The sequence below is a fragment of the Dromiciops gliroides genome, chromosome 3 (genome assembly GCF_019393635.1).
Source record: "Dromiciops gliroides isolate mDroGli1 chromosome 3, mDroGli1.pri, whole genome shotgun sequence".
In the NCBI taxonomy this organism is placed as follows: Eukaryota; Metazoa; Chordata; class Mammalia; order Microbiotheria; family Microbiotheriidae; genus Dromiciops; species Dromiciops gliroides.
Window position 1 is genome coordinate 3,236,562 of NC_057863.1, and position 11,839 is coordinate 3,248,400.

The 11,839-nt window shown below is 54.8% G+C and overlaps 1 protein-coding gene across 1 annotated transcript in view; it reads left to right on the forward strand.

Annotated features, from left to right (window-relative positions):
* The first annotated feature begins 1,692 nt into the window (after nt 1-1,692).
* Nucleotides 1,693-11,839, forward strand: part of TMEM44 (transmembrane protein 44) — a 31,086-nt gene continuing 20,939 nt past the window's right edge. The window contains exons 1-3 of the mRNA XM_043991334.1: nt 1,693-1,931; nt 5,817-5,943; nt 10,172-10,265. Of these exons, the coding sequence (XP_043847269.1) occupies nt 1,738-1,931; nt 5,817-5,943; nt 10,172-10,265 (415 nt within the window). The 5' untranslated portion in view covers nt 1,693-1,737. The remainder of the gene's footprint in view (nt 1,932-5,816; nt 5,944-10,171; nt 10,266-11,839) is intronic.

Sequence of the window (11,839 nt, forward strand, 5' to 3'; positions counted from 1 at the left end):
GAGGGCAGCCTCGGCCCAGTGACTTTAACCAGCCGAGAAAGCAGTCCTGGTGAACAGAAAGCCCTTGGTTGCCTCTGGGGAGCCCAGGAGGTGGAACACAAAGGCGATCTGAACTGAAATTACCTGGGGGGAGGGGTACAAGTCTGAAGGCTCCTTGGGTTCTCCTGCAGTCATTTCAGTCGTATCTGACTCTCAGGGGCCTCATGGGGGTTTTCTTGGCAGTTACTGGAGTGGTTTGTCATTTCCTTCTCCAGCTCATCTGGACAGATGAGACTGAAGCAAGCAGGTGAAGTGACTTGCCCAGGGTCACACAGCTTGTAAGTGTCTGAGGTGAGATTTGAACTCAGGAACATGAGTCTTCATGGCTCCAGGCCAGGTGTTCTATCCGATGCATTACCCAGCTGCCCTCTTCAAGGGATGCCTAATAAATGTCCCTCCAGGGGACAGCTAGGTGGCAAAGTGGATAGAGTACCAGCCCTGGAGTCAGGAGTACCTGAGTTCAAATCCGGCTTCAGACACTTAATACTTCCTAGCTGTGTGCCCCTGGGCAAGTCACTTAACCCCAATTGCCTCACTAAAATAAATAAATGAATGAATGAATGGATGCTCCTCCACATTTCCTTGCTCAGGGCCCTCTGGCCATTCACATGGCTACCACCACAACTTGCCTGGACTATCACAGGAGCCCCCCAATGGGCCTCCCTGCCCTGCCTCCAGTTCCCTCTCCGGGCTATACCTTCCACAGGGATGACAGCGATACTCCTTTTCCCAAAAAGCTTCGTTGGTTCTCTCTTGCTTCTAGAATGACACACAAACTCTCCTTTTGCCTTCCCAACCTGTCTCGGGCCTCCCTTGCCAGAAACAAGTCAACGGCATTTATTAAGCACCTACTATGTGCTGTGCCAAGGACTGGCCGAGCTGTTCGGGTTGCGGAAGGAACCAAGGCCGTCAGAGGGGAGCGGCTTGCCCCCACCCCCACCCCTAGAGCCCGCAAGCGACAGAGGAATCCGTGGGATGAGCCCATTACTCAGATTCTACCAGCCGCTTGGGGTGGAGTGAGCGACCGTGGGCCTGCATCATAGTTGCTAGAGGCCTTTTTCCAGGCTTTGCCCAGAGTTTGGGAGATGCCGTCTGGAAGACTAACCTTGGAGACGTTTGCGAAGAGAAATGCCCCGAACTCGGCCTATCTCATCCCCTACCTTCTCCTCCCTTCCCCTCCCCTCCCCTCTCATCCTTTCCCTCTGCGGCCTCAAGGCTCCGGCGTTCCCCGGATTCCCCCACTAGAGGGCGCCGCCGCCGCGCCCGCCCAGATCCCGAACAATAGGTGAAGCCGCAGGCAGCGATTGTTACAAAGTAACTCTTGCTCGGCTCGGAGGATTCGCGAGCCTGGCCGCTTGCCGGGCCGTCGGCCCGCCAGCCCAGCAGTCTGTCCGCCTGCCCGGCCGTCTGTCCGCCAGCCCTCCTGCCTGGCCCTCTGGCGGTCCGAGCTCAGAGAAGCCGGGAAGGAAGGGCTCGTGTCCTGCCTGCTCTGCTCTACAGGGAGCTGTCTGTGGGGCTGCCCGGGCAGAGCCAGCCGGCCAGCGCCCCGCACCCCCCGGAGTGTGCGGGGGGGGGGGGCGTGTGGCCGTGACCGTGGCCGAGCCCGCGCTCCCGGCGCACTGAGCCAGGCGTGCCAGCTGGAGCGGCCCGGGGCTGCGGCTGCCCCCGCTTCCTGAACCTTGCCCTCGGACCCCGGTCATGCGGAGGAGACTCTGGGCCGAGGAAACGCCCCTGGCCGCGGCCGGGATGGCCCCCGACCCTCGCACACCGCCCCCGCCGCCAGCCCTGGGGGACTGGGACTACCTTGCCAACTGCTTCGCCCATGACCAAGTGTGCCTCTCCTTTGGCCTGTGGCTGCTGGCTTCCCTGCTCTGGATCGCCGCCCACGTCTTGTAAATTTTGGGGGGGGGGGGGGGGGGGGGCGGGGAGCGAGGGAAGGGGGGAGAGGCGCGTGGACGCCGTGGGAAGGAGGGGCGGCTCTCCCATGGGTGGGGGTTCGGGGGAAGGAGCAGAGGCTCTGTGGTCTTGGTGAAGTCAGAGGGCCTGGGTTCGAATCCTAACTCCACTTCTTATTGCCTATGCGACCGCGGAGTCAGACCCGGTCTCTAGCAGTTTTCTGTCCAGAAAAACGAGGTTCGGGGTGGGGTAATGGATGTTCTCCATCCTGCGTAGGATTGTGGTCCTAAGGCGCGGGGAAGTCAGCTCTCCCGGCAGGAAAGCGGATGCTGCAATGGGTGGGAACGGGAAGCTGGGCTCCTCCGGCACCAAACAGCCCTGACTGAGCTCACTAGAAGTCGGGAGATGGAGAAAGTGAAAAGGGGCAGAGGAGAGGGGAAACCCTAGGAGACCTCTAGGTAGTGTAGAAAGCTGGCTGGGTCTCGGGTCAAGGGCCCTGGGTTCGAATCCTAGGTTCCCTGCTTATTCCCTTGGTGACTTTGGGCCGATCCCTGGGTCCTCCCTGGACCTCAGTTTCTTCCTCTGAGGTTGGATCAGATGACCTTTAAGTGCCCAAGTGGATGATCCTCTAACTCAGCCTTCGAGGGTGACACTTTCCTGGGGAAAATTTAACTGGAAAACCAAAGGGGAAGAAAAACAAGGGAGCAAAAGGGGATCCCCAGGTCTGTTGCACTCCATCCCTTAGCAATAACCTTGATTGGGAGAGGGAATGAACCTTAAATTACAGCCCCCTCTTCCATCACTTTACAGAGCAGGAAACTGAGAGCCAGGGATAGCAAGGGACCTAGCCAAGGTCTCCCTGCTAGGGAGAAGTACAAGGACCTCCAGGACTCTTGGCCCCCTCCCCAGCCTGGCCCCCTTGACCTTGGGATTTAAACAGAGGATTTGAGAAGCAGCCCAGACCCATGAGTTTAGGATCTGACCCAGACCCTGCTCTCTGGTCCAGCCTTGGGTGTGGGAGGCCCTTGAGGGTTGTCAGCGGCCCCAAAAATAGCACAGCCGGGGTCCCACTTGGTCTAGAAACAAAGGGCTGTAGGAGGAAGGGGCATGGTCAGCCAGGGCTGCCTGGGCCCAGGGGCTGCTGGGCCTGGGGGCTGCTGGGCCTGGGGGCTGCTGGGCCTGGTGGGGGGGGTGCTGCTGGGTCTGGGGGCTGCTGGGCCCGGTGGGGGGGGTGCTACTGGGTCGGCCCTTCTGGCAGCTCTCGAGGAAGTCCATGTGCCTGCACACTCACCTCTGACCTCACACAGACTTTCTCCCGATTTGGGCACAGCTCTAAGAGTGGTTTCTAATGCCACAGGAGAGGTGAGCAGAACCATGGCAGGTGTCAGCACACAGTGGAGGGTAGTGGGAGGCCTGGGACCTTGGCCTGGCCTGGCTCCAAGGAGCTCCGCGAACTGGAGCAACTCCCTTCTGTGGGCCTCAGTTTCGTCATCTGTAACCCCAGAAGGATGGGCTGTCGGAAGGGAAGGGGGCCTGGATTTGAAGTTGGGGGCCCAGAGCTCCTCACCACTTGTGCGACCCCTCTCTGGGCCTCCCAGGCCAGTCCAGCTCTGATCCTGTGACCTGTCTGTGGCAGCTCATTAAGTCTGGGCCAGCTCGCTGACCAGACCGGCCACAACTAGTCAAATTCAGGGTTGGCAGGGACTCCAGCCAGAACTGGGCAATACAGCTTCGCAGGCCTGGCCTCTTCCTTCTGCCCCTTCTGCCCCCTCCTTTAACCCCTCAGGTATCCAGGCTCCTAAATTCTCTATTGACCAGTCTAGCTTCCAAGGGCCTTCAGCTCACTGCAAGGGATCGATTCAGAAATGATCACATTCAAAATAAGATTAAAAAGAATTGTAGGGGGCGGCTAGGTGGTGCAGTGGATAGAGCATCGGCCCTGGAGTCAGGAGGACCTGAGTTTAAATCTGGCCTCGGACACTTAATACTAGCTGTGTGGCCCTGGTCAAGTCACTTAACCCCAATTGCCTCACTTAAAAAAAAAAAATCTTAAAAGAGAAAGCATCTCAAATTCATCAGTCAGTCAACACGTATCAAGTGTAGACTATGTGCCAGGGACATGTGAGCTGGGGTCATGAGGAAAGGCAGAATGGCCCCTGCCCCTGAGGAGCTCAAAGTCTTAGGGGGGAGGCAGCAGACACCAAGATACCACCTTCGAGATAAATTGGAGCTGATCCACACAGGGCACGGCCCAGGACTGAGCGTTGTGATGGAGAAAGGCTCCCTGTGGAAGTCGGTTTCCATGGACTTGGAGGAAGTGGGGAGATGGGGGGGGATTGTAATTGCCCAGACTCGGTGATGGGATTTCTTGTTAACACCTAGGATTAAGTGGTTCATTATTGATTATTAACTGATTAATTAATCAATTAAGTTCCCTGAGGATCGGGTTTGTGGTGCCTTATCTGCCCTGTCCATCACTTAACCGTAGGTGGGTATTTGCCTGGTGTCTCTAATAACAACAGAGCACATTAATCTGGCTCCTCCCTGTTCCAGGCACATTACAAAGGTCTCCTTTGACCCTGGCAACAAGCCGGGGAGGTAGGTGCTATGATTATCCCCGTTTTTCATTTGAGTGAACAGTTGAGGCAAACAGGATGAAGTGACTTGCCCAGGGTCACCCAGCTAGGAAGTGTCGGAGGCCCGATTTGAACTGAGGCTTGCCTGACCCTGGGCCCAGGGCTCTGGGCACTAGGTCACTTTGTGGGCAGGGACTGTTTCTACCTTGCTTTGTATCCTCAACATTTAACACGGTGTCTGGCACATAGTAGGTGCTTAAAAGTGCTTGTTGCCTTAACTTGAACCCCTGAGTCTTCTAGAGGAGCTGTGTCGGGGGCCCATCCTTTTCACCAGAGTCAAAGCTTTAATTCAGCTAAAGGAACAAGTGCCCAGGAGACGATTTTAAAAACGGGGGGGGGGGGGGCGGGGGTGTGGAGGGGAGGGTGGGGAGATGGGGCTGAAGCCCAGTCATCAGGGTCAGCAGCATCAGTGACTACAGGGCACGCTCAGTAGCCTGAACATAGAGATGGAGAGATGGAGGCCTCTTTGGGGGTCCCCAACGTCTAGCGCATGGCAGGCCCAGAGCAAAGCCAGGGCTCTCTGGCACTGCTCAGCTCCTTGGCCTGGGGAGAGAGTAGCAATGGGCAAAGGCTCTGGCTGTGCCCACACTTCTGGAGAGCAGATAAAGACTCTAGAACAGAGTCTAGAACAGGTCAAGGCGGGGTGGGGGGATCACTGATACAGTCCAATAAGCATTGATTAATCACCTACTATGTGCTGGGCACTGGAAGGGAAAGGAATAAGTTCCTACTATGGGGCATGATCACTGCCTTACAAATACCTCCCCTGCCAGGCAGGTGGTATTGTTATTATCTCCGTTTTACAGTTGAGGAAATGGAGGCAAGCTGAGGTGCCCAGAGTCACACAGGTTATGTGTCTGAGGCTAGATTTGAACTCTGGTCCAGGCCCTCTGCCCTATGGCACCACCTGGCTGCCTTGATCCAAAAGTGAAGCAGTTCTTGCCCTCAGGAGAGAGAGAGGGAGGGGGAGAGACAGGGACAGAGAGACAGAGACACAGGGAGAGAAGCAGAGACAGAGATGGGGGAGGATGGGAGATTTGTGGAGCTCTGTTTGCCACTGGGGGGGGGATGTCTCTTTCTCAGTCTGTAAGTGGGGAAGGCCCCTAATGGCTCAGAACTCCTCCAGACCGCTATAACCGAGCTCCCTCTGAGCCCATTCAGAGCCTCCCCCAGTCTGGAGCTGAAAGGCCACAGCACACCGGGAGCACTCGCCCATCTTGGCTATGTCTGCCCTTCTCCCTCCAGGTGTTTCTATTTGGGCTGCTGCAAGAAATCCAACCGGGACCGGTCTGTGCTGTGTGTGATTTACCGCTTCGTGGGCAGCCTGAGCGACGCCTTGGGGGCCCTGCTCTCCCGGCAGCTCCCCATCCAGGTAGGTGCCGCTCCCCATGGTCCCCGGCCAGGCTCTCCTGGACCCAGTGTGAGCACTGCAGTGGCCACCAGGGGTCAGACGTGGACTGTAATAGAAGCATCACTTCCTTGCCTGCCCGCCCGCCCAGTCCCTGATCCCTGCTCAGGGAGGCTCCCAAGTTGAGGCTGGGTAGGTGCCCAGGTGGGGAGTTGGGGTCACCCGGTGCCTTCCTGGGGCGATCCATGGAGTAGGAACTAGCGTTCTGGACTGACCCGAGCCTGCTCCGTGTAGGCTGTCCTCCCCTACGCACCTGCTGGGCAGGGTCGAGACCTTGGGGGACTGTAAGAGAACCCCTGCGCCCGTGTGTGCCTGGTGGGACTTGAACCCAGGCTTCCGTCTGCTGTAGCAGACCTGTCTGGTCGTCCTGGAGAATACTTCCATGATGTTTGCAGCTTGCCACGTGCTTTAGGATGGTTCGGTGATGCCTGCGCTCTGGGGACAGATGCTTCCTGTGTTCTCCCCATGTTACAAGCTCGCTGGCCACACGTGGTCTCAGTGCTGCCGCTGGGGTTTGGTTTGAACACGGGCCAGCTGCCTCCATGAGCTGGGCTCTTCCCGCAGCACCAGCCTGGGCGGCCAGAGCACCAGTGCCAGCGTCAGGGACGCCTGTGTCCAAATCTGCTGCAGACACTAGCCCGGGGCCTTCGGGCAAATCACGGAACCATTGTCTGCCTCATCTTTAAAATGGGAATGATAATGGCCCCTCCCTCCCAGCGCTCTTCTGGGTATCAAACGAGATCTAACTCCTTTGCAAGCGTTAAAGCCAGTGGCATCAGAGTAAGGAGAGAAGGGGGTGGCGGCAGTCAGGGCTGGAATCCGGCGACATGGGGAGAGTTGGGGCAGGAGCCGTGTCATCGGCACCACAGTCACTCCCAGCCCCCTCTCCAGGCTCATTCCCCTCCTGATCCCCGCCCCCAGCTCAGTCCGAGATGCTGCCCTGTTGAGTCAGATCAGCTGGGGGGGCCCTTCCTTTCCTTGTTCCCAGTATAAACAGCTGAAAGGGAGGCCACTGTCGGGCTTTCAAGCCCCATGTGGTTGGCCCATCTTTCCAGACATTGGTGTCTTCACATGAGGGAGCTGCTCTCCATGTAGAGCTTTATTTCGTACTCACTTCACACCCTGCGTTCCGCCTAGACTGTACCCCTCGCCTCAGGAATGTCAGGCTCTACCAGCCAGGCTCTAGCCCCCACCCTCAGGCCCTTCTCCACAGGCCTGTCGGTACTGGCGCAGTCCACTGGGAAATGCCTTTGATAGAGACCCGTGGGAGCGCCTGCTGTAAGACCCCTGAGGGCAGGGGCTGCGAAACCTTTGTCTCTGTCTCCCAAGGACCCAGCTCATGGGCTCAAGCAAATGTTATTCAGCAAAAATGTGTTGAATCTAATCCAGTTGAATTACTGTCCCCACCCCTTCTCATTTTTCCGTCCGCTGCCCCTGGCCCCTCCCCTTCTCGGTTCCAGTCCTTGCTTGTCCCCCGGGGGCCTTTCCTGCTGTTCACAAACTAGTCCAAATCTCTTTCATCTTTAAACACATGTTTTGCCTGGAGCCAGCCGAGATCCTCCAGCTCACACTCTATTCCTCTCCCCGAAAGCTGCCTCCCGGAGAGGCTCTGCACATTCTCCTCCTCTGACCTCAGCCCTCCTCAAGCCTGTTGTCTCTCTGTGGCCAAAGCCTCATCTGCATCCTCTCCGAGACCTTGGCCTCTGGTCATCCTGCTCCACAGTCTGTCGTCCCCCCCCCCCCCCGTGGCACACCTGCTGAGCACACGTGGCCGTCCTCATTAGGACCCGATCTAACATTCTTGAGCATAACTCGGCCACAGCCGGGCGGACGGGACACGGAGTCAAGGCTAGTCTTTGCTTGGGGTCCGATCGGCCTTGTTAAGTGCTAAGGGCTTCATCTGAGAGTCCCCTTGGCTGGTGTTTGAACTGATTGGTTTTCCTCCATTTTTATCATGTTTATATTATACTTTACATTATTTATATTCATGTTTCTAATGAAGAATGTCAAGATTTTATGAAAATACACACAATAATGTCTGTCTCTATCCAGCCATAGTGCTTCAGCAAACATTGCAAAGTGCTTTACCCCATTAAATTTGAACTTCTGGTCCAGTGGTGTCAAACTGAAATGGAAGGGGACCCCGAGGCTCCAGACTGACTTAGAAAACCTGCTCTGGGAAGTTTGGGCTGAGTTTGACACCTCTGCTCTAGACAATCTTCTGAAGGCATTATCTCTATTTTACAGATGAGTAAACTGAGGGCTCCAGGGACTGGTTTTCCCAACTCCACACAGCTAGGAGGTATCTCAGGTGGGATTCTAACCCAAGGCTGCCCGAGTTTAAAGCCAGGGCTCTGCCCACTATGCCACTCCATCTCTTGAATACACCACCCTCCCTGGGCCTTAGTTTCCCTATCTGTAAAGTAGAGGTGAGGATGGATGACTTCTGAGGTCCCTTCTAGCTCTTGGTCTCTGTTTCTACAAGCATATTGCCTGGGCATTGGCTTCATTAGATCTGGGGAGAGTCACCCCCAGCTTGGGTAGTGTAAAAAATATTAATAATTATATCTAATCTAACCTGGAAAAATTATATAATTGGACTTATGAAAAATTATAGGTTCAGAAAAATTATAATTGGCCGTAAGTCCTGCCACGGTCTCCATTCAAATGTAGAAATATTTTTGATGACTAGGCCTGATTTGGGGGGCTAATCTGACTGGAGGACTAATCTGGGGACTTTTGACTGTTTGGCTATCTGACTGCTGTTAATTTAATGTGGGCCATTTATAAAGTTCCACCATACTGCTCCCAAATTGATAAGCAAAAGATTAAGAAGCCTCTTAACTAGATAATCAAAGCAGAGTTTATTTATGAGAGACTATTTAAAATTAAGAATACAGGGAAATAAAATGCACAACCTGCTTCTCTTTCCCACCTGGAACTTTTTTTAAAACAATAAGGGCCTTAGCAGCCTCTCTCCTCAGGGCGCTCAGGTCCTTTATTCTAACTCTGAGCCCCTTTCACTTTGTAAATCCCCCTGCTTCTAACTTTCCTCTCCTTACTGCCACCGATGAACCCCTGTGTTTCTCTCTCACCAACCTTCTATCTGTCTGTCTGTCTGCTCCATCAGTCTGCCCTTCGGCCTCTCTTTTCTCTGCTCCTAGTCCTTTATCCTTCTGTGCCCTTGTAGCCCCGTCTCTAGTCTGCCACCCCCAGTCCTCCTGTCTCTCTATCTCCAACCTTTCTAATCTCGTCAGCAGCCCTCAGTCTCCCTATCTTGTCCGTCTCAGGTCTATATATACCTATTCTCTCCACTCAAATCTCCGGGCTTCCTGCGCCCCCACAGACCAAGCTAATCTGCCAGCCAGGGCTGCGGCTGGTGGGCTTGGGGGGTGCACTTGAACCTCATGAGCCTCAGCACAGGCTACGCCAGAGCCCAGCCTGGACAAGCCCAGGATCTCTCAGCTCCGCTCAGGTTGGAGGGAACTGGGGGCTTTCCCCCCCCCCCCAGCTGCCTGATCTGGCGTCTTGTACAGCCCACGGGGCTTTTTGGCTCAGCTGAAGCGAGGGGGAGGGGCACCAGCCCCTCCCACACAGAAGAGACCCTGAGGGCCTAAGGCTTTCTAATCTCAGCCCAAAGGTAGGGTCCCCAAATCAAAATAAATTTCCACAGTAGGGGGTAGAGATCTTTCTGGCTACAGCAAGTCCTGAGTCCAGTTCCAGAGGCAGGACCACAGATCCTCCACGTATGAAAGGAGAAACACAAAAGTGGAACGAGCTTAAGATGCAGGTGTTGGAACAAACCTTTGCCACAGTCGCGCGCGCGTGCGTGTGTGTGTGTGTGTGTGTATGTGTGTGTGTGTATTATGTGTGTATGTATATGAATTGTGTGTGGGGGGGTGTTGTGTATGTGCTGAGTGTGTGTGTTGGGGGGGGTTGGCATCCCCCAAAGCCTGGTTGCTCTGTCCTGGAATCGCATAAGGGGAAGGGCCCTGGTCTATTCATTGATAGTACGGACAGGTAGGAGAGACCCTCTCCTGTCTCCACCCACCCACCCTTATTAGCATCCAGACATCTGGACCTGAGAGGTCATTATGTCCAACAGCTCTAGAGGGTTCTGAGGAAAGGTCTGTAACCCTTGGAAAGACCCATTTGTGCGCCAGGAACACTGAGAAACCTCTTTCCCCTGCAGGTTTTCACTGGCGTCTACCTGGCAGCCATTGAGGTGGTCAGCCTCATGCTGCTTCTCTTCCCCATCTGTGGCTCCAAGATCAAGCCCAAGCTAGGTGAGTGCGTGGTGGGCTGTCTCTTCTGCAGGTGGAAGGTGGTGCCCTGTCTGTTCCTGGGCGGGGGCCAAGGGTGAGCATCTGGGGCAAAGACAGCCTCCTGGAGGTGGCCATGGCTGTGGGCTCCAAGGCCAGGAAGTGTTAGGGCTCTGAGGGTTGGAGGAACAGCTGAGGTTTCATGGAGGATGATTTGTCAGGTGACTCATGAGGCAGAGAAGACAAGCCATGGCCCCCTGGGGTGGGGAGGCTGTGGTCCCTGGTACTTTAAAGACCCCACAGCCCACAGAAAGGACAGCTCCCAGTGGGACTAAGTGGGGCTCACTTCACACCAGGGCGTGTTCCATCATAATCGCATCGCACAACTTGTTCAGCCATTCCCCAATGGATGGGCATCCCCCCAATTTCTAATTCTTAGCCACCACAAAAAGAGCTGCTATACATATTTTGGTACAAATAGGTCATTTTCCTTTTCCTTTGATCTCTTTGGGATACAGACCTAGCAGTGGCATTGCTGAGGCAAAGGGTACGAGCAGCTTTGCTCTCCAGAAAGGTTGGATCAGTTCACAGGGGAGGTGATTCATGAAGGAAGAGGCAGGGGGTGGCTCACGGGATAGAGCATTAGGCCTGGAATCAAGAAAACCTGAGTTCAAATTCTGCCTCAGACACTTATTAGCTGTGTGACCCTGGGCAAGTCACCTAACCTTTGTTTGCCTTAATCTAGTGGAGAAGGAAATGGCAAGCCAATCTGGTATCTTTGCCAAGAAAACCACATGGACAGTTGAGTCCATGGGGTCACAAAGAGTCAGGCACAGCTGAACAACAAGAACAACCCATTTATGAAGGAATAAAATAGAGAATGAGAGGTAGGAGGGCAGAACTCTTGAGAACATCTGAGAGAGGCAGGGCAGGAGTGGGGATTGGGAGCTGGGTCAGAGATGAAGGAAGAGAGCCTGGAGAGCTGCCCCAAACCATTCTCTAAGTAGAAATGTTAGACTTGGTGATGGGCATCATTACTGCAGCCTTGTTACTGGCCCAGTATTGAGAGAAATGGCTCATTGATAACTCTCTTGTCTTTACAAAATAAGAGGTGGGGGAGGGGGTGTGTGAAAACTCGGTTCCTGCTAAATGAATGACAGGGCATCTTTCTTCCTTCTGAGCATAGACTGGCTTCCAGTGTGCTTCCTGTTCAGCCTCCTACTGGGTCAAAACAAATGGATTTCACCATACAAGATGGTGGAGGGAGGAAGGCTTGGTTAGCGGCTCATCTGAAAAAGATCTGGGGGTGTTGGTGGACTGCAAGCTTAAAGGGAGTCAACAGTATGATGAGCCAGCCAAGGAAACTCTTGGGATCTGAAGCTGGTACCGCCATCTTCTGCCTGAGGCAGGAACCATTGGCGATGTCATATTCACTGTAGAGTGTCTTAGCAAATCTATGCAGAGCAAGGCAACCAGGATTTGGAGGAGACAGGAGTCCCTCCCCTGAAGCTCGGTGGACGGAGCCAAGGACCTTTGGAGAAAAGAAGATGTAGGGAGCTATGGGTGCATGAGGTCATAGATCTAGAGCTGGGAGGCAT